This window comes from Borostomias antarcticus, assembly GCF_949987555.1.
Source record: "Borostomias antarcticus genome assembly, chromosome: 10".
Taxonomy (NCBI): domain Eukaryota; kingdom Metazoa; phylum Chordata; class Actinopteri; order Stomiiformes; family Stomiidae; genus Borostomias; species Borostomias antarcticus.
Window position 1 is genome coordinate 9,546,006 of NC_140243.1, and position 22,978 is coordinate 9,568,983.

At 49.3% G+C, this 22,978-nt stretch overlaps 1 protein-coding gene across 1 annotated transcript; it reads left to right on the top strand.

Annotated features, from left to right (window-relative positions):
- Positions 1-2,055: 2,055 nt before the first annotated feature.
- cc2d2a (coiled-coil and C2 domain containing 2A) lies at positions 2,056-22,643 on the top strand (the record flags this gene model as incomplete). Its single annotated transcript, XM_084444464.1, has 37 exons — positions 2,056-2,061; positions 2,480-2,560; positions 2,717-2,852; positions 2,947-3,056; positions 3,320-3,421; positions 3,850-3,948; positions 4,044-4,259; positions 7,548-7,707; positions 9,387-9,523; positions 9,807-9,938; positions 10,528-10,737; positions 10,942-11,048; positions 12,168-12,308; positions 12,614-12,770; positions 12,882-13,147; positions 13,584-13,761; positions 13,992-14,145; positions 14,348-14,495; positions 14,656-14,794; positions 15,003-15,206; positions 15,821-15,913; positions 16,065-16,156; positions 17,058-17,225; positions 17,764-17,869; positions 17,986-18,095; positions 18,258-18,354; positions 18,750-18,848; positions 19,167-19,343; positions 19,552-19,566; positions 19,871-20,074; positions 20,197-20,286; positions 20,386-20,499; positions 20,596-20,730; positions 20,814-20,936; positions 21,462-21,520; positions 21,750-21,927; positions 22,424-22,643. The coding sequence occupies 37 exons, from the start codon at positions 2,056-2,058 to the stop codon at positions 22,610-22,612; spliced, it is 4,932 nt and encodes a 1,643-aa protein (XP_084300590.1). The 3' UTR covers positions 22,613-22,643.
- Positions 22,644-22,978: the final 335 nt, after the last annotated feature.

The window sequence follows — 22,978 nt, forward strand, 5'->3', positions numbered from 1 at the left end:
TTGATCGTTTTAATGTCTCATGTAAAGCACTTTGAATTGCCTTGTTGCTGAAATGTGCAATACAAACCAACTTGCCTTGCTCAAAGACACTTCGGCACATTCTGGATCCCGATCCCCGGCCGGCTGCTCTACCTCCTGAGCTATGTGGTGGTTCTATGTGGAGCACTGGAGGGAACCTGAGTGAGCACTGAGAGAACATGCTAACTCCACACAGAAAGGCCGGGAGAAAGGTCCAAACCCAGGACCTTCTTGCTGTGAGGCAATGGTGAAACGCATTGAGACCCCATGTCATTCTTACGACTGTGCCACCCTGACCACATGATCTCTCGGAATGTGAGATCATGTGATCAGGATGGCGAAGCCATTATCGTGGATAAGTGCTATTTAATTGCAAAAAAGTGCCTTTTATATAAATAATGTGGGGCTAAAGTCAAGCCACCTCAAAGAAAAGGCTTTCATCGTTCGAAAACTGTCTTCACTTCAGTGAGTAATGGAAACATATCATGTGTATATACTGAAGAGCAGACTGAATGCAAAAAAGTCCATGGAGAAATAATATTATCCCTGACGGGACGCGGGAGCCTCAAGCTCTGGACCAGAGATAATTAGACCCATGCTTGTGAATGAAGTGGCTGAGGAATTTCACTCTTTCATTATAAAGACTCTCATAAGGGATGTATTTATTTCATACTTTTATTTTTTTCGGCGATGTGATGTCTAGACGTTTGCATTGCATCCCTTTAGCCTCCTTAATTTCAGTGTTCGACCATGGAAAGAATTGAATCGCCCGGACACCGTAGAATGTACTAAACGAATGCCGCGTTGAGGGATTGGCTTTGGTGGATTGACAATCCTTTGGATGAATGAAAATCCGACTTGCCTTGGGCGGTTTAAGGATTCATGTCTGGATACACCAATGCTTTTTTCAAGGTTGGTAGAGGAGTAGTTGATCTCTTGTTACTAGGCAGCAGCATAGCGGTAAGCCCTTTCAGGGTAACGGGGGAAATTACACAAATTATAACTTTGTTGCTGCATTGTTGAAGTCTTTGTTTTGTATCTGTAAATGTAAACAATTGATACACATATGTTGTCGGACAAGAACACGACAATAGCCATTCAACACGGATCTCTTTTTGTAATGAGGCTCTATAATTATGATATCGTTTAGGCTACTTATTCCTGTGAATCATGCCGAGGTTGTAGCTCCCCTCTCAACATGGGAGAAACAATTCACCGTTGTACTACGGAGTGACTGTTACATTGTTGTTATGTTGTTGTTACGTTGGTTCTCATACTCTGTTATAATGTATCATTGCAGAGAGAACGTTCGCACTGATACAATGTAGCAGTTTTCACCATGTTTACCTGAAGAAATACTGGAGCGTTTAGTGAAATCTCTTCACCAACAACACAATGTCCTCGAGGTAGTTCACAGGTTCAATATTAACTATATAGATTCACTTTTAATAGATTCATTTTCAGTAGATAACAGTTTGTTTTCATTTATAATTTTCATGTCTCTTGGTTATTTGAAGAGCGTGCACAAAATGTGTTTACCGCTAGCCTGCCTCGCTCTGTTTTAGTGACCTACGGGAAAACGTGCGACGGGGACATCATCTACGGGAGAAACTGAGAAAGAAAGGCCAGGCTTTGCAAGAGTCTCTGGTAAAAGTCAAAAATGATGTTGATACCCAGGTAATGACATTCCCATTTTATTACTCCATTGTAGACTATAGCAAAAAAACATCAACATTTTGCACATAATATAGCCAACATCATTCATAGTTTACCTGTTTTGTTAGCGGAATAGCATGGTAGTGAAATATAAGTGCAAGAAATAGAGGCACAGAGAGCCTGCTTCAACAAGACTCAGCAAGCCCCATGAGGGAGGTAACAGAGTAAAAGACAAGCCCCCCCCCACACACACACACACACACACACACAGACACACACTGGGACGTTTGCAGGACCCTTGTGTGTTGTGTCTAAGTGCTGTAATCTACCTGGTAGGCTCTAGTCCCACCAGAGGAGAGAAAACGGAGAGGACAGACGACAATGGAGGTTGGTGTGTGTTTCTCCCGGTAGCCCCTGTGTGCTGTAGCTGGCCTGTATCTGTAGCCTCGTTTGCGCTGTGCTGTGTGCAGTGTTCCTGACTCCCCACGCCCTGCGCCATTCACCTCAGACAAGCTCAGACTGCTTCTCCTCCCTCTGTAGAGTGTGCCCTCATGAGCTCACTCTACCTAAAATGCACTTTCTTATTTCATCTTCTCTTTCTCCATTGCTGTGTCACTGTATCGCTTAAAAAACCTCTCCAAATGATGTCAAATGAAATGCCAATTGTAGTCATAGTCAGACAAACCTTAGGTTCAAACATATTCAGTGTTATGGTGAGTGTAAGCCTGCCCTGGACAATGTGTGTTTGTACCCAGCAAACAGACCAGGCTTTGTGTTTGATTCCTGTGTGATTACGTTGCTCCAGGAGGTGACCAGTGGGGAGGAGGACCCCGGAGAGACGCTGAAACGCACGCTGAGGGCTCAGAGACAGAGACGGAAGAAAAAGGTATCAGTTTGTCTCCTCGCTTGGTCTCTTGGCTTCACCGACTTCAGTTTTGCCAACTGAAATCACGTCATTATCATCCTCCATCTTGGTCATGTCTGGTGTTGTAGGTTATGGGTTAGTTTTGTTCCATTGATCTGCTCCCCACCCCAATCTAAGCTGCTGGAGGAGGAGTCCGCAGATGAACCCAGCATGGAGCCGGTGGAGGAGATCACTACTGTCCAACACCTCGGCCAGGAGGACAGGACGGAGGAGACGGTGGTGGTGTCCAGGCCTCCGACCGGTCCTCAGAGAGGTCAGCCAGCCCACATGTCCTCTGTAGACCTGCCTCTCCCTCTCTTCTCCTCCTGTGTTATTATGTTCCGTCATAACCTGTGTCTGTCCCCCAGGCCTGCCCCCCCTGCTCCGGGACAAGCCCCAGCCCCTGGCGACACCCAGCTCCAGCCATTCGGAGAGCTCCATGAGGCAGCGAATGACAGAGAAGCTGAGAGCAGCCAGGGTAAACCTCTAACCTAACCCTAACCCAGACCCAGCCTATAAACCAGTCAGCTAAACCTAACCCCAACCCTAACCCAACCAGCCTCTGTCTGTTACCCCAGTGTTTCATTGTGGAAGTATTCTCACTGAATTCTCCTTATTTAAAAGTAAACACTCTAAATGTCCCTCTGTTTACCAGCATTCTGTAGACTTTGCTGAAGCTAATATTACATGCTACAGGTGCTGTGGGGCATGTTGGGAATTATAGTCTTTCCTCTGTTCTAGACTAAAGCTGAGAGCCTCCTGCAGCAGGAGGCCTCTCTGGAGCCAGCCAGTCGCCTGCACCACCTCCGTGACAGAGACCCTCTCACCAGGTTTGACAGAGAGGTGAGGGCCTTACCTTGAATCTGGACCACCTCTGTCTCATCCAGACAGCAGAACACATCAAAATCACATTCACAACCCAGCAACACCAGTGTCTAATGCTTTGTTCACACCGGGCGCGGCGAGAAAATTCGCGCCGCCCAGTTTGCCCAATCTCGCCGCGGGATCAATGGGTCACCGCACGAATCCGTCGCAGAAAGTTACAAAAAATTGAACTTTTGCGAATGTCGCCGCGCGGCGAATCCTGGCCGCCACGCCGCCGAGTTCTGCGATTCGCGCCGCCCGTGCTGCCCGCCGCCCAGTTTGCGCGAATTGTATTGACTTTCTATGTAAACTCGCCGCGCCGCAGGAAAAATGTGCGCCCGGTGTGAACACAGCAGCAGACCCAGAGAGTCCCGTTCTGGTAGGAGCTCATCTCCGCTCTGTTACAGGCGGACCCGGAGCGGGCGGGGACAGAGGACGCCGCCTCGCCCCTGAACACCAGGGTGACGTTCCGGGAGGCCGTCAGACGTGTGAGGCTGGAGACGAGGGTGAGCCAGAAGATCCAAACTGCTTCCCGTTGTGTCCTGGACAGCTGTAACAGCTTTGTTTCACCCCCTCATTTGACCCCTTGTCGTACTTCCAGGCGGAAACGGGTTTACCCACCGCAGAGGAGGCCTACAATTTCTTCACCTTCAACTTTGACCCCGAGCCCCAGGAAGAAACCAAGAGGAGCCGGAGGAAGGGGAAGTCCAGGAGTGATGAAGGGGAGGATGAGGAGGGAGAGGATGAGGAGGAGGAAGAGGAAGAAGACACTGAAATTGGCAGAGACCAGGAGGGCGAGGAAGAGATTGGGGAGCGGGTAAAACTACCAGTTACAAGATTAAAATGTAAATCATTTTGCAGGAAACATTTGAAGCTTTTTAGAGCTATCCCCCTTGACTGATCACATTAAAACCCAACCCAGTTGACCTCAACACTGAGCAGAATCCCAGAAAGGATACCTCCCAGAGCTTGTAATCTGAGCATTGTTGCGAGTGTGTTGATGAATTTTTTGGCTGCAATAATCTTCTATGACGGACGTTAGGGGAGGTATGATGTTTCCCCATCGTAAACATTCGCAGATGTCTCGTAGTCCGTCCATTAGGACCCTAAGGTCCAGGGTTTTCTGGTGTAGAGCAATGAGAAACCCCCCAAAATTGCGCTTAACTCCTAGAATTGAGAGAAAAGAACCTCAGAAATACATGACATTACATTACAGTAATTTAGCTGACACTTTTGTCCAAAGCGAAAATTGCATTTAACGTAGGAAAAGCCAATGTACTACTACAGTACTTGCCCAGAACTCACAAGTGCATCTCCTATCTAAAAGAAGTGACTTGGAGCATGATCTCATAAATAACAGTGAGAGCATTTCCTTTCATCGAAGTGAATAGGCGGCCTTGTTTGGGTGGCTCTGTGGTGCCCCCCTCAGTTCAAAGCGGGCAGGGGGCGTTTCGGTTCACTCTGAGCTTTCCTTCCCAGAGAGCTGGCTTCACTCAAAGTTTTGTTTTGGTTCTGTGCGTGCGCACGTGCATGCGACCGGGACATGGTATTGCTACGTTTGTTATGTCGAGACCTTTGTGCCAGTCCAAACCGTGTGTCTGTGATCTTCCAACATCGAGATGGCTGTTTCAATCCCGTGGCCACAGCCTACCTCTGGTGGCTAGGCGGTGAAGTGCATGTTCGACCCTCTCTACCCCTACCCCTACCGTTTCTCTAATTATAGTATAGATAGATTTATCCAGGGGAACCCAATGAGACCATGGTCTCATTTTCGATGGTGCCCTGGTTATAAGCATTCATGCAGTAAAAACCTAAAACAATTATACAGCTTTTCATTTTACACATTCAAGCTGATTAATGTGAGACGGTATGGCAACATATTATTTAAAACATGCACAGACCTCAACTTCAAACTAATTTCTTGCATTTTTTAAATTTCCCAATGAGACTAAGGTATCCAATCTGAAAATCTCTTGAAGCTCATTCCATTCTCTAGGAGCACAATAACTAAAAGTTATTGATTTAAAGTTGATTTAAAGTTTTGATTCGAGGGACCTCAAGTACTAACCAATCCCAAGACCTTGTCTGGTGATGATTGGATCACCATGTGATGAGGGATGTCAGGTCATTTGGTAGCTTTAGTAAGATTGCTTTGTAAACATACCAAGAGCAAGTGCTGCATTCTCCTCGTAGCCAGGGACAGCCAACCCACTGCCTGATGCAGGTTACAATGAAGTGTTCTAAAATGATCACCAGTAATAAATAAATAAAGGTTTGAGCTGTAGTAGTGAGCGCTGGATGGAATCAATGAGATAATGCTCCTCCCAATGAAGATGCAGATAAATAAAGCACCGTATCATCAGCATAGAAGTGCACCATTTTCAAAAGAGACAATGTTATTAATACACAGAGTGAAGAGTAAAGGTCCTAAAACTGAGCTGTGTGGTGCACCTTTAGTGACCTCCAGAAAAGTGGATTAAATAGAGTCAGCAGTAATACATTGAGGTCTATAAGAAAGATTGCTTGCAAACCACTTGAATCTAGGTCAACATAGACAAGCCTATCTATTAAAAGTGAATGGTTAACTCTATCAAATGCGTTAGACAGGTCAATGAACAGAGCAGTGTCAAGAGCACACACAATATAATTTACAAGGGATGCAGCAGATACAGTATGCAACCTCCCGAGTTGGGATAACCAGGTAGAGCACAGCAAACAATGTCCAGGCAGTGAGCGTTTAAGCGCCTCGGCACATTTATTCAACAAAAAGGTCCAAAAAGGCAAACTGAAGAGAAAAGATAATCTGTCGTGGGGTGGGTTTTCCCAGGGCCTCGGGCTCACTCTACTCACAGGGGCTTTGCTCCAGCTCCTACAGGCGACAGGGAAATAAACGTTAAGCACGGCACAGAAAATGAGTGTTAGGCAGCCAAGCATAGGGTCCACGTTCGTGCCTGCCGCCTTCCGCAGGCCGTTCCCAGGGAGGATGTCACAAGTACCATGACCAGGACTAAAACCAGACGGAAAAGTATTTAAAATGTAATGTCTACTCAGGAACAAATGAAACTGACAGTTAATTAAATATTCAATGGTCTTGGCTAAACAAGATAGCTAAGAAATTGGCTGGTAATTATTAAGGTCTCTACAGTCTCCGCCCTTGTGAAGTGAAAGCACATGTACAGTTTCCCAAATCTTTGGAACAATCCTCAAGCTGAGAGAAATATTATATGTGTTAGGGGCCCAACTACTGTAATAGCTGAAACAGACTAGGGTCCAGAAGATCTTCAGTATACTTTTTTATCTTCAATAGAGCATCACCCACTTCCATTTCAGTGAATAAATCCAAAGAGGAACTACAATGATTCCTGCCATTTGAGAGCTCTGGTCCTAATTGGCAAGTCTCATTTTGTTTATGCTGTACCGCCCAATTGGTGATACCTACAGTATTCATTTGATCAAATATATAGCCTGCACTAATAAAGAGATCATTAAAAGCCGTAGAAGTGTCCATCTTGTCAGGCGAAAGAGAACAACAGATCTGTACCTGTACAAGAAGAAAATATATCAACTTAACTTTCAATGGCGATGATGGATGGGGTCTGTTTGCCCCTTCCACTCTCGCGTGGTTGGTTTTCTGCTAGATCTACTGACAGAGCCACACATTCAAACTCTTTCAGAGCATCTGCTCTACATTTCGCCTTGTTTACATGAACAAATTATCTTAAGGGAAATCATAAAAAGATAATTTTTCTCAGATTGTGCTTTCTCTATTCTATGTAGTACATTTCAGGGGTTCGCTCATTGCTTGAGTCTTACACAGAAAATTTGGCCGGCGTTGAGTACAGTAAGTCTCTGGATTGGCTCACCTCCGCTAAATGCACCATTGTGTTAGATGAAAAGACTGACGTGGCTCTTTGGTCTCTTTGGCTTGATGAGGGCCAGGCCTGCAAGCCACTGATGATTACCTCACTGTCTCTTTGCACCACATCAACAGGATACAGCATAAACACGTCAGTTTAACTTACTGTATTAAACGTTCATAACCGTGATGCGTAATGCAACAGTAAAAGCAGTTGGTGTGTTGTGTTGTTTCTGACCCTTCCCCCAGGATGAAGATGCCCCTCTCGTGAGAGACGAGGAGGAGGATCTGTTCATCATCGACCAATCAGAGCAGGACTTCCTGGAGGTGAGGAAGGCGGAGTACATTGGCTACCGGCAGCGTCTCGCACAAGAGAATGAGCTCCTCTTCATCCCCAGCTTCAGGACAGGTGACAAAACCACAACCATACTCCAACACAGCCAATCACACAGGAACACACCCACACATGAACACAACCACACTTGAACACAACCACACATGAACACAACCACACGGGAACACAACCCCACTTGAACACAACCACACATGAACACAATCATACTGGAACACAACCACACATGAACACAACCACACTTGAACACAACCACACAGGAACACAACCACACATGAACACAACCACAGTTGAACACAACCATACAGGAACACAACCACACATGAACACAACCACAAATGAACACAACCACACTTGAACACAACCATACAGGAACACAACCATACAGGAACACAACCACACTTGAACACAACCACACAGGAACACAACCATACAGGAACACAACCACACTTGAACACAACCACACAGGAACACAACCATACAGGAACACAACCACACTTGAACACAACCACACAGGAACACAACCATACAGGAACACAACCACACTTAAACACAACCATACAGGAACACAACCACACATGAACACAACCTCACATGAACACAACCACACATGAACACAACCACACATGAACACAACCACACTTGAACACAACCACAGTTGAACACAACCTCACATGTGGACGGCTCATCACGCTGCGTTCGAGGACTGAGCGCCATAGGAGGTCCTTTGTCCTAACAACCATCAGGCTGTTTAACAGCTCAGTTGAGGGCAGGGGCCTCTGACCTGAGCTCACATGACCCCCCCCCCCCTCTTCCCCTTCCCTTCCCCCCCTTTCGTGTGCAATTTACTACTGACCCTTTTATTATTTTTTTGCTCACTTTATGCACTTTACTCACTTTTTTATCATAGGCTCACATTTTATGACATGTCGATTGATTGAATTTGCCGTCTGTCTCTTGTTGTGTTGTGTATTACTGTGTTGTTCTGTTGTGCTGTGCCGTGAGCTCTTAGATACATAGAATTTCCCAAAGGGGATTAATAAAGTATCTATCTATCTATCTATCTATCTATCTGTCTATCTGTCTATCTATCTATACAACCAGTTAAACACAACCACACAGGAGCACAACCACACGAGAACACAACCACACGAGAACACAACCACACAAGAACACAACCACACGAGAACACAACCACACATGAACACAACCACACATGAACACAACCACACATGAACACAACCAGAGTTGAACACCGCACATGACCATGTAACCACAATCCAAATCAGCCCTCTGTTAATCCAATAACAGCCTTCTGTTAAGGCCTCCGCCGAGTTCTGAATTGCACAAGACGTAATCTAGCTCACCCACACCAGGACCTGTAGCATGAGGACAGACAGGTATTCAACAGCTGAAGGCTTCTGCAGCCTACAGCCAAGTATCTGGCTCTTTTCAACTGCCAGGCATGAGGTTTCAGGTCAGCAGCCCTGGAGAGGCAGGAGAGCTAGACCCCCCAGTATAGCTCATATCCCAGGCCTACAGACCTACCCCCAAGGAGAGGTGCCGTCCACAACACCGACCAACGCTACTTACAGTACCTTCATAAATGTGTACTCCATTGTATTTGCTAAGGTTGGCTTAGTAGTGTACAGTATATCAGTGTATCTAACTTCATGTATCAATGTGGTAGTGCCAGATATAGCAGTGTACGTGACCTGACTCTGTATCTGTGGTAGTCCCGACCTCCAGTAAGCTACCAGAGAACATGCGGCCTCGTTACCTTGAAGAGGAGGGGCTGTACGTGGGAGAGAGGCCCCCCGTGTCCATGACCAATCAGAACATCCTGGAGAACCGCATCTTGAAGCAGGAGCAGGTACAGTAGCCACACTAGAGAGTCACTGCACCAGCGTAACCATCTGTCAACTTTAGTCATCTGACAACAAGTATCCTATTTTGACCGAGTTGAATTGGTTAAACTCACTGACTCAGTGTAAATACCGCCTGCTCGCATCATCAAATTGCTAGCTTTTCAGTGGTGTAGCTGGCTAAAGTGTTTACGGGAGGCGGTCGCATGTATTTGTAAGTCCGAGAACTTAAGATGGAACCCAGTGATGTGGGTGGAAGCAAAACTGACTCCACCACGTTCCTCTGTCCAGGGACGGAGGTGGTTTGGGGACGATGGCAGGATCATGGCCCTGCCCGACCCCATCAAGGAGTCCTCCACCAGACCCCCCCTCTTCCACATGGAGGATGACCTTGACCCCGCCCTACACGCTGTCTACAGGAAGGTAGGACACGCCCGCACCACACCTGCGGCAAACATGCCCCACCAACACACACACACACACACTCGCCATACCTGCACCAAGGTACAGCATGTAGCTTATCTACAGCCACACAACCTAGTACCTGTGCCAACCTGTTTTGTGCCGCCTCACCTAGCAATAGCACCCATCGATAAACGTTTCATTGTGAAATCCCTCTCCTTAAAAATGCAAACCAAAACAATTTCTGAGAGATGTTGAAATTTCAACCCGGGGTCACCGAGATGCACAAAGATACAGTTGCTAGGCAACGCGGAATTACCCATAATAGAATCTGAGGTGTGTGTGAGGTCTGGGAGCAGCTCCAGCTGTCAGATGATGTCCCTGGGGGCAACAGGGGCTGCGTTGTAGCAGGAGGTGAGGAGGTCACTGCAGGGCTGAGCTTCGTCACGCATGACTGCTTACCACCATGACTCCTTAACTCCTTGCTTTTTATGGCTTTCTCACACTCAAACAAGCACACACACACACACACACACACACATCTGTGTGATTCTCCTCGGTGTCCCTGGGTATGCTGAGCTGTGTGTGTGTGTGTTACTATGCGCCCCAGGCTCTGAGGACGGACCATGCCAGTCTGTACATAGCAGGGGCCGGCGACGCCCAAGCAGACTATCAGCTGGACGTGGACGTCTCGGGCCTCATCTTCTCACACCACCCCCTCTTCAGCCGGGAGCACGTGCTGGGGGCTCGCCTGGCCCAGCTCTACGACCAGCACCTGACCAGGCAGCTGAAGAACCTCACGGGCCACCTCACTGACAAGGTACCGCTGGACGCCCGATCAGAATAGCACCTTGTGTACACACAGCCCTTCACCCTGCCCTACCCTCTGTCTCTCCCTTTCCCCCCCCCCCCCCAACCCCTCCAATCTGGCTGGTCCTGCTCCGTTATGCTCGAGACGTGTTTGTTAATTTCTCATGCGGTTTGTGAAAATCTCCCTCTGGGTCCCGTCCGCCGCGGTCTGTAGCTGAGCGGCTTGAGGAACGCGGTTGGGAACATGATGGAGACCCACCGGGGCCAGGGCCTCAGTCCCGTCACGTGGCAGAGGATCTCCGAGTACAAACAGGAAGTCAGGTAAGCTGAGCGCCGCACGCAGCGAGCACCCACCGTGGAACGTCAAGGTAGCGCCACGACTCAGGACACAGGACCACGTTAGGAGGACTGGATCACCCATCCGTAAAGCGCTGACAGGAACCCAGCCAGCGTCCCAGCCATGATTATTAAAGTTAACGAAAACTAACTAAAAAACTAAAACTAGGTGTGAAAAAACATTTTAGTTAATGGAAATAGAAACAAAAACTAGACTTCACGAAAAACCGATAACTAAATTAAACTGTATTGTGTGTTTCCACAACTAACTAAAATAAACTAAAATTTACTAAAAACTAAACTTTTTCATTTCATACATAAGCCTAGTATTTTGGGTGGTTATGAAATCTATCCTCTTATTTTTTTTTAGCTGTGCCCCTGCGCAGAAGTAGCCTGACGCTTGCCAGATGGTTTGTTTCACACAGAGTGAAACAACGTGAGCTCGCGAGATCAGGATAGTCTCACGAGACTAGACTAGTCTCACGCAGAAGAAAAAAAACTAAAACTAAGCATTTTCAAACCAGGCCAGGTCCAGCCTGGCTTATGTGCGTGCCTGGCTTGTTTCTGTTCAGGACTGGTAGGACGGAAGCTAGTCATGTCACTGAAATAGCTGTGAATTGAAATGACATGAAATAATGTCTGAGAAATTAGAGACTCCACCGGGTCTTGAACCCCGGTCTCCTGGGTGGGAGTCCAATGCTCTCACCACTATTCTACTTGTGAGATCGGTGGGTTGGTTTTGGCATCCTTCTTCCAGTCCCTAGTGTGGGTTGGGGTTAGAATAAGGGATGGGGTTGGGACAGGATCCGACCTATAAGGCAAGGGGTAAAGGTAGGAGTGAAAGGATGAACATATGGAGGTTTGGGGTATAGTCCCATAAAATCATCCCCATCGGGTCTTGATGGGAGGCCAACATTGTCCGGAGTGACGGAGGGAGGGAGGGAGTGATAACCGGACAAACACTATACTAGGTGCGCTGGCTTATAGCCATGCACAAAGATAAAAAACTAAACTAGCAAACCCACTATTATAACCTTGGTCCCGGCCCATCTCTCACTCGTGAACGTCCTCTCCTTCTTCTCTCCGCTTCCTGGTCTCTGTCAGGAACACCCGGCGTCTGCGGGACAGCGAGCAGGAGAAGGACCGGACTCTGCTGAAGAGCATCATCAAGGTCTGGAAGGAGATCAAAGCCCTGAGGGACTTCCAGAAGTTCACCAACACGCCGTACAAGCTGTACCTCAGGAGGTACCACACTGACTCCGCCTCCAGCTCCCAGTACCCTGCAGTGCACCCACAAAATAGGCCACAACCTTTTTTTTGTTAGTTTTTTAATCTTGTGTATTTTTCACGTTCAAAGTCCCTTTAACTTCTTTGGTTTTTTACTGAACTCTCATCAAAGATGATCTTCCCGTCAGATGTAAACTTGATTGACTCTCTGATTCCTAATTTCTGAAGCTGAAACTGTCGAAGCTGAGTTCGAGGACCGTACCATCGCTGTGTAGGGGCCCTGCGTGTCCTCCAGCCGCTGACGTCTTTGTCCCCTGCTCCAGAGAGGAGGTGGCGCGGGCCGCAGACGAGCGGCAGCACGAGGCGGAGATCCAGGCGGAGGCGGCGGAGCTGCGGGCGGAGGCTGACGAAGACTACCAGAGGAAGGTCGCTGAGTTCCGGAGACAGCAGGAGGAGTGGAAGGCCTGGAGGAGGAAGCAGGTATACTCGCTGTTCTTCGTTATGAGATGGAGACACACCCCCACCCCCCTACACGGGTGGACACATGCAGTGACCCTAACGTCGCGTGCTGACCAAATTTGTCCCTTCCAGAAATCCAAGAAGAAAAAGAAGAAGAAGAAAAGAGCTCAGTCTCAGGATGATGATGACGACGGTGATGACGATGACCAGGAGGATAGGGAAGACGACCCGGGAGAGGGACCCCCGAAGCCGGACCCTCCCGAGGTGCCGGACCTGGGCTCTGTGGACCAGCAGGTCCGGGAGAAAGCCCTCAGGATCCGGAGGAAACCCGGAGAACCCATCCTGGTCCCGGAGCTCACCGCCTCGGGGAACATCACTCCCAGTGAGCAGTGTCCCAGGTGAGGGCCAGGACCCAGGCCACAACTAACGCTACTTTTAGAGGAGCTACTCTGATAGGCCCCTCCTACTGTTATAGAAAAAGAGTATGTAAGTAAGTAGCCTTGAACCAATGGTTCTCGAGCCTAGTGGCCCATAGGGCAGGAGCCTATCACCTGATTCCTTAGCGTGAGTCAGCTTGATGTACAAGTCCACCCCCTGGACATGACGCTAGTATGTCGCAGGGACTTACCCCCAAACCAGCCTTTGATGCTGAGTGTCAACCCAATGTGTTGGGTACCATTTTGTATAGTCTTCTTTGGTATGACTCAGCCTTTGGTATGACTCGAACCCCCAACCTCCCAATCTCAGGGCGGACACTCTAACCACAAGGCCACTGAGCTGGTGTGCTTTGTTATAATGTATATGTATATATACGTGCTATTGTTCCTCCTACAGGGCGGAGTTTGCCAGAAGAGAGGACGTAGCTAAGCGCGCTCTCTTCATCAAGGTCCTATACAACGACAAAGAAGTTTCCAGAACAGACGGTCGCTCCCTCAACTCTGATTTCAGAGTCCACTTTGGTCAGATATTCAACCTGAAGATAGTTAACTGGCCGGAGAGCATCAAATTGCAGGTATACGGCTGCCCAGCATCTCAGGAAAGCCCACTGATCTTCTGGGTGTTGTAGTTGTTGTTGTAGACATTATTAATCGCTGGTCTGTCTCACGGGTGCTATAAAGTTTCAACTGTATAACCGCTAGATATAAACCAGTCCTCATGTGTAATGCGGATTTCAGAGGGGCTATTTTAAGACTGCTATATGGTGTGTGTGTGTGTCTGCGTGTGTGCGTGTGCGTGCTGCAGGTGTTTGAGACGGCGGGCTCCTCCCCCTCCCTGTTGGCAGAGGTGTTTGTGCCCGTGCCAGAGCCCTCCATACTGACGGGCACCGCCCCCTCCGAGGAGCTGGAGTTCAGCAGCGACCTGCGGGTCACGTTCGACCACGAAGGCGTCGGCAGCGGTACGCGCACACACACAGACACACACACACACACACACAAGCTCCCTAGATTCCGCACGTTGCACACTATATACTGTACATTCACAGTGATGCTATCTGAATGCTGTAAACAGACAGTACATTTACCTGACGCAGGCACACCACACACACACACACTCCTCCACTCCACTTCAATACGATCTCTCTCTCTCTCTTATCTCAGATGTGCCGTTCTCCTTCGAGGTGGACGGCGGTAATCGTCTGACCCTGCTAACCTCTGGGAAGCTGTCCTGCTGCGTGTCCTGGGCGGTGGGGGAGGATGGCGTTCCCCTGGCCCTGCCCACAGCTCAGCGCAGTGGAGGCATGCACAGGTACAGTAACACCACTGGCAACAACATTGCAGCCAATACAGGGGGATGTGTTAAAGACCGTCAGGCACCCTGCTGTCATAGATGTGTGAATATATAGGCTATATATATTCTCTTCTCTCTCTCTCTCTCTCGCTCTCTCTCTCTCTCTCTCTCTCTGCAGTGGACTGAAGCAGCTGGACGCCATCGCCTGCATTGGAGCCTCTGGTCTGAGTGACATGAAGAAGCTAGGGGAGTGGGCCACAGAGTCTCGGCTCGACCCCAACGACCCTAACAACGCTGCCATCATGCAGCTACTCAAGGTGGGTGACTGACCATTGCGCCCTGTACACTGAGGTCAGAGGGTGTCACTCATTACCCAGAGGCCTCCGGGAGAATGAGACAAGAGCTCAGTTTTCTATGCTGCTATGTTTAGAAAAGTACCTTATGTTGAAGTAACTTCAACATGATCCCTCTTTCTCTACCCCTGACCTCTCTCTCTCCTCTCCCTCTGTCTTTACCGCCCCCTAGGTGGCCAGCAGTGGGGAGGTGAGGGCTCCGGAGTACTTCCGCCTGGAGCAGCTTCAGGAGGAGTTTAACTTCCTGTCCGAGGAGGAGCTGGGTCAGTCCCGCAGGTTCCGTCTGCTGAGGCTGAGGAGCCAGGAGGTGGCCGAGTTCCGGAACTACAAGTGTGTCCCAGCTGTGGAGAGAGAGGTCACTGACAAGGTGTTCCAGGTACGACCACAGTCTATACTCAACCCCGCACTCTAATGCTGTGTTCACACCGGGCGCGGCGAGAAAATTTGCACCGCCCAATCTCGCCACGGGATCAATGGGTCGCCGTGTGAATCCGCCGCAGAAAGTAAAAAAAAAACTGAACTTTTGCGAATGTCGCCGCGCGGGGAATCCTGGCCGCCGCGCCGCCGAGTTCGGCGATTCGCACCGCCCGTGCCGCCCGCCGCCCAGTTCGCGCAAATTGTATTGACTTTCTATGTAAACTCGCTGCGCCGCAGGAAAAATTCACGCCCGGTGTGAACACAACATAAAAGAAAAAGGTGCTATGAAGATTTATGTATAGCAAGAACTGTCTGATAGAAACCCAAGGTTCCAAATACTGTAGACCACTTTTCAGCTCTGCAAGGTGCTGTGGGGAACCTATGATTTCGAACCTGAAAAAGATTCTATATGGAACCTTACAAACCTGAAATGTGTTCTGTCTGGAACAGTTTTACACAGGGTTCTTCTACGGTTCTATGTACAGTAGCACCCTTTTTTGAGCTAGCATAGAATTTTGAAGGTATTATGCCCACAAGAGGTTGAATCGAAGTGCTTTCGATCTGTCATCTTAGGACTATGAGAGGAGATTGAAGGAAGGGGAGATTGTTGACACTAAGGATCACCTGGATGCACACAGAGCCTTGGTGGCCAAGTACCTGCAGAAGGTGACATTACTGTACATTCATGTTCCTGTGTGATTTACACATCGATGTATACTTTCCAGTTATTATATACGGTAGCAGTGAATGTGACTCTCTCTCTCTCTCTACGTCTTTCTCCTTCTCTCCTTTTTTCCTCTCTCTTCCCTGCCATCAGATCAGAGAATCAGTCATCAATCGCTTCCTGGTTGCCAAGCATCATTTTCTCCTGTCCGACCTGGTGATTGAGGAGGAGGTACCAACCATCGGGTAAAGACACACAATGCTACCGATCAGGGGAGAAATCACATACAGCTCTAGTTAGGAGATCATGTTATAGATGGCGCTACACTGTCTGCTTATTTTTCCCTCTATAACCTTCGCTTAGAAATCTCCTCTTTTAGACGGCTTTCTTCATAACGTTCCAGTGCTCAACGTCAGTTAGTTGGAGTTACGTTCTTATAAAGAGATGACAGGGAGGGGAATTTGATAGCAGTGCTTTCCCCTGGCACACGCTCTTCAGGATCATCTGACAGTCCTCTTTCCAAATCCTTTGAGCCACAAATGGGTGTCATCATGTGTCGTCAATCATTGAAAATCAAAACTTACTTCAGACTTAATTCGCACAAACTTTGCCTTTAAGGTTTCTGTAGCATGCATGCAACCGATATACAATATTTATTGGATTTCTTTCTTCATTGTGTACTTGATAATCTCATTGTTGTATTTTCTGGCATGTTTCTATCTTTGTGTTCAGTGGTGCAGGTGCTGGGTATGTTCTGAGGCATTTCTCCTTCTTTGTCGTTTCATATTTCTCGTTTCTTGTTTCCCGCCTCTCCCTGTGTCTGCTCCTCCCTGTAGATCCTATCCCATCAAACCGTTAGCCTTAGTTTGTATGTGTTACAGTGGTGTTGGTATTCCTGTGGGCGGTATCTAAATCAAAATCTTCCTGTAGACCATAATTTCCCAAACTGTAGGTCCCTTTCTCCTATATCAAATCAAACATTTATATAGCGCATTTCATACACAAAGGCAACAACACAATACGCTTCACAGAAAGAAAGGGTGGACGAGAATATACTGATCCTGCCCCTAATATTCCAGAGGGAAGCAAAAACCCATTCGAGCTGGGTTTGTTGAGCTGTTTTGTTTGTTGAATCCTGGCCACCAGGATTCTGGGGCTGAACCTGTTCAAGTTAGCCGAGCCCAAACGGCCCCTGAAGCCCCAGAGAAAAGAGAGGAAGAAGGTGACGGCCCAGAACCTGTCTGACGGAGACATCAAGCTGCTGCTTAACGTCATCCGTGCCTACGACATCCCCATACGCAAGCCCCACACCAGGTAGGTCCTACGACATCCCCATACACAAGCCCCACACCAGGTAGGTCCTACGACATCCCCATACGCAAGCCCCACACCAGGTAGGCTCTACGGCACCCCCATACGCAAACCCCACACCAGGTAGGCCCTACGACATCCCCATACGCAAGCCCCACACCAGGTAGGCCCTACGACATCCCCATACGCAAGCCCCACACCAGGTAGGCCCTACGACATCCCCATACGCAAGCCCCACACCAGGCAGGCCCAACAACACCCCCATACGCAAGCCCCACACCAGGTTGGCCCAACAACACCCCCATACGCAAGCCCCACACCAGGTAGGCCCTACGACATCCCCATACGCAAGCCCCACACCAGGTAGGCTCTATGACATCCCCATGCCAGCTAGGGCACAGGTAGCACACTGAGACACTGATACCGACAAGATTATTTCATCTACAGGCCTGAAACCCATCCTAGAATATTTCAACAGCACAGAATGTATTTGAAATATGTTGTTGACCTCTGGATGACCACTGTGTCTCTGACGTTCCAGCAAAGCTACCGTGGCGTCGAAGTCGGCTCGCTCTTTCACCGAGGCGTTCACAGCAGGCCAGTCCTCCCAGAGTGCAATCCAGGGCAGCGATTGGCTCCTTAACCAGGTACAGTAGCAGTCTCTGACCCAAATGGAAGCTGTCTGCCTAGGACAAAACAACCCATGAATGTGTGTGTGTGTGTGTCTTCTGAGCCTGTGTTTTTGTTTCCTGGTGCATTCTAGGTTCAGGTCCGGCCCTTTGTGGAGGTCTCTTTCCAGCGCACGGTTCTGCAGACCACGACCGCAGACGGACCCAACCCCTGCTGGAACGAAGAACTGGTGCTGCCTTTCAGGTGAGGGAACGACCTCTCCATGACCTTTCCTTCAGGTCAAACTAGAGAGAGCACTCTGATGATACAAAAGTTTGTTTCATACTTCCGTTCATGCACGCTTTTGTTATTATGGCATTATCATGTGCTATCGGATGACTCATCGTGGCTTTTTACTTGGCACAGTGCCCCTAACGGTGACTACAGCACTCCTAACCTGCAGTCTGTGAAAGACGAGGTCTTCATCAACATCTTCGACGAGGTGGTCTATGAAATGGCAGGGGTGAGTGAAACGGTGGAACTTATAAGGACATCGCCTGCCTCGACCTCGGGGGCACACGGGGAACCGTGGCATTCGGTCCTCATTTCAGCAGTTAGCAACATTCCCCCTAGACGTCACAGTTAGCATCATTCCCCCTACACGTCACAGTTAGCAACATTCCCCCTACACGTCACAGTTAGCAACATTCCCCCTACACGTCACAGTTAGCAAAATTCCCCCTACACGTCACAGTTAGCAACATTCCTCCTACACGTCACAGTTAGCAACATTCCCCCTACACGTCACAGTTAGCAACATTCCCCCTACACGTCACAGTTAGCAACATTCCCCCTACACGTCACAGTTAGCAACATTCCCCCTACACGTCAGCGAATCTCTGATTCTCTGATTTGCAGGAGGAGAAGGACAGAGGAAAGGAAGTCCACGCTTGGGTGGAGAAGCACTGGCTGGGATCCGTGAAGATCCCCTTCAGCACCATCTACTTCCAGTCCAGGGTGAGACTGGACCAGACCAGACCAGATCAGTCCAGGCCATTCTAGACCCGACCTGACCTGACCGGAATGGACTGGACTCCTCACCAGGCCAGACTAGACTAACCCAGACCTGACCCGACCAGACACGCTGTATCTCTATCAGACTCGCTATATCTCTATCAGACTCGCTGTATCTCTTTCAGACTCGCTGTATCTCTATCAGACTCGCTGTATCTCTATCAGACTCGCTGTATCTCTATCAGACTCGCTGATAGAGATACTGACTGTCTGGCTGACAGGGAGACTGATTTGGTGTTGTTGTCTGATTTGACCTGGCAGATCGATGGTACGTTCAAGGTGGACACGCCCGCAGTGCTGCTGGGATACAGTAAGGAGCGCAGCCTGGGGAGTGAGGGTGGTTATGACGCGGTCCGCAGTCTGAGCGAGGGAGCCTTCATCACACTCTTCATCACCATCGAGCCCCAGCTGGTGCCCGGGGAGACGATCAGGGAGAAGGTAAGACATGTCCACCTGTCTGTCTGTCTCTCTGTCTGCCTACTTAGTATCCATGCTTTCAGTTGGTTTATCTCATACCCTCTCTATCTGTCCAGATGTATACCTAGTATCTATGTTCTTACCATTGATATTGTTTCATTATGATTTGTAGTTGATTGATTCTTTCTTCCTTTATATTTTACCCTCCTGTCTCTGCTGCCATTGTTAGATGAAGGAAGTGAAGGTAATCTTTTATCTGCAGCTGTGAGGTTAATGTGTGTGTTTTCAGTCAGTACTGTCCTGGCAATGGATATACAGTATAGCACAACTGACCTACCATCAGCTCTTTGCCACCATCAAACACCTCCCTTGTTCTCTGTAAAGCGCATTGTGTTGCCTCTGGGTATGAAATGCGCTATACAAATAAAGCTTTGATTGATTGATTGATTGATTGATCAACATCGACAGATTCTATAACACTGTGCTGTTTCCGCGTCCATCTCTGTGTGTACTGCCGTCTGACCCCTGACCCTTGACCCCTGGTTCAGTTTGACACCCAGGAGAACGAGCGTCTCCTGCAGGCGTCGGAGGCGTTCGAGAAAGACGCGTCGCTGAGCTACCCGGACCGGCCCTGCCTCACCACGGTCATCGACATCAACGGGAAGACGGTGTTCGTCACGCGTTACATCCGGCCCCTCGGCCCCCCGCAGGAGCTGCTTGACGCCTTTCCCAGCAGCCCCCAGGAGGCCACGGTCCGTCTGAGGTCTCCCGGTGACCATAACCCTACCTGATATTATGACCGACGAGCTACAGCCCGAGTCCTCCTGTCCTACTGTATTCAATTCGGCCGGCCTCTCCTGTTCTGTCTCTACAGGAGCTGGTTGCCAGGTTTGTGTCTCTCATCCCCTCTCTGCCGGACAGTGTCTCGTTCGCTGGTGTGTGCGACCTGTGGAGCACCTGTGACGTGAGTGGGCCCTTCTCTCGGAGACTACAGCGCTCATCTTCGTTGAGAGGAGGTTAACATCTGACTATCGTCTTCTTCTTCCTCATCGGTTTCCATTAGCAATTCCTGACACTGCTGGCCGGGGACGAGGAAGAGCACGCCGTGCTGCTCTGCAACTACTTCCTCTCCATGGGCAAGAGGGCGTGGCTCATCATCGGCACCGCCATCCCCGAGGTGAGCAGCACTCGAAAAGCCGGTCGGTAGGTAGCTAGCTGAGTAGCTAGGCTCCAGTCCCAGGTGTGTGACAGCTGTCCGTGTCGTCTGCCCCAGGGTCCCACGGCCTACGTCCTGACCTACGAGCAGAGCCGCTTCCTCATCTGGAACCCCAGCAGCGGCCAGTACTACGGCCAGTACGACACCTTCTGCCCCCTGCAGGCGGTGGGCTGCCTGGTCAGCGCGGACAACGTGAGTGCTCGGACGGCGTAGATGACGAGCCGTGGTGTGTAATAGTAACCGAATACGCTGCACTGAATTCCTCTGATCCGCAGGTGTGGTTCAACACCCAAGTGTACACCTCCCCCATGAGGATCCAGTTTGATGTGACCAAGGCCCAGCTGTGGAAGCCCTTCTTCACTCGCTCCTTCCCCAACCCAGGGCTCTCCAGTGTCCAGGTGAGAGCGGACAGAAACAACAACAACAACAAGCTTCTAGGGGGCTATTTGACATAGTCTGCTGCCAGAACGACTTCAGATGAACAGTCTGTATAGACCACAACTTCAGATGAACAGTCTGTATAGACCACAGATGAACAGTCTGTATAGACCACAGCTTCAGATGAACAGTCTGTATAGACCACAGACGAACAGTCTGTATAGACCACAGCTTCAGATGAACAGTCTGTATAGACCACAGACGAACAGTCTGTATAGACCACAGCTTCAGATGAACAGTCTGTATAGACCACAGCTTCAGATGAACAGTCTGTATAGACCACAGCTTCAGATGAACAGTCTGTATAGACCACAGCTTCAGATGAACAGTCTGTATAGACCACAGCTTCAGATGAAGTCTGTATAGACCACAGCTTCAGATGAACAGTCTGTATAGACCACAGATGAACAATCTATATAGACCACAGCTGTCGTGCTGCCCAGACAGCGCTGCTAACCGCTGCTCTCACCCCTCCTGTGTTTCAGCCGGAGGAGCTGATCTACCAGCGCACGGACAAGGCCGCCGCCGCCCAACTGCAGGACAGGCGAGTGGCGGCAGCTCTCGGCACACGCCGGCTGCAGCAATTGTCTGCGATTTCACAGCGGGAGAGGCGTACACTGCGCGCACACACACACTCTCTTTGATATTCTCATGTTTAGCCAATCAACCTCAGCTCATTCTTACATTTGCCAGAGAGGACAATCAGTTGCTTCTCTTGTAAAACAGCGCAGCGGCGCATACTGACGCACGCTGTCCCACACCGCCCCCTGTAGGATCGAGAAGATCCTGAAGGAGAAGGTCATGGAGTGGCGTCCACGCCACCCGACCCGCTGGAACCGCTACTGCACCTCCACCCTGCGCCAATTCCTGCCGCGCCTGGAGCTCAGCGGGGGACGCGACGTCGCCGACGAGCACCGCATGGAGCTACAGAGCCTGCTGGGGGACTACAGGGTGAGGCCGGGCCTGCGCCTCTGGTTCTAGGAGTGGGCCTGGGACGGGGGCTAGGGATGGAGTAGACTCTCAGTCTGGCATCGTGAGACCAGGGATGGTGCTGTGACTGGGTCTCTGGTTCTAGGGGTATGCCTGGGATGAAGCTGTGACTGGGGGCGGAGCCTGAGGCTGGTTGTAGGAGTGGAATTAGGGCTAGGGCTTAGGCTGGGAATACCTGTAGGTCTGGGAGGACAGGGAGGGGACATTATTCATAAATCAAAACTTCAGCATCGATGAAATCATGAACATTGCCTCTTAAAGTTGAACACTGCCTCTTAAAATTGGCGTTGGCTGGTGGTGGTGGTTTTTAACAATGATTTCAATGCTTCAATTCCCCAGCCTCCCAAAATGATAGTTGACAGTAACTGTTTAAGGCTTTAAGGCTTGATGAGTATATTTCACCACTGGTGTGTCGCAGGCCCACCTATTTCCTAAGTCCTCCATTTCCTTTCTGTAGATCTCAGGGTTTCCCCTGCACCTCCCGTTCTCTGAGATCCATCCGATCGTGGAGACGGTCTACAGCACAGGAGTCCATAACGTGGAGGCGTCCAACGTGGAGTTTGCACTGGCCGTGTACGTGCACCCTTACCCCAACAACGTGCTGTCTGTCTGGGTGTACCTGGCCTCTCTCGTCCGCATGCGATAGCTGCTGTCTGCAGAAGGATGGCCCTAGTTCACTGCACTTTACAACATCCTGTTTTGAAATCTGCTTTTGTATGTATATATAATAGTTTGGGTTTAAATTACTTAACCAAAGTTATTTGTAAATTATATTTGTGTTATGAGTGCATCAGCTCTTAACACCAATGGTCTCAGGGCTGATGCTTCCCATCAGCTCTATAGCATCAATATATCAAGCTCAGACTCAAATGTCGTGGTCTGTACACTACGTTGATAACCGTTATAAATCATGAAGCGTTGTGTAATAAAATTATTGGTGTTTCACTTGTAAAGAGATCCTTCATTCTGCTGATCAGTAACACCAGACATGACAGTGCCTCAGAACCAAACA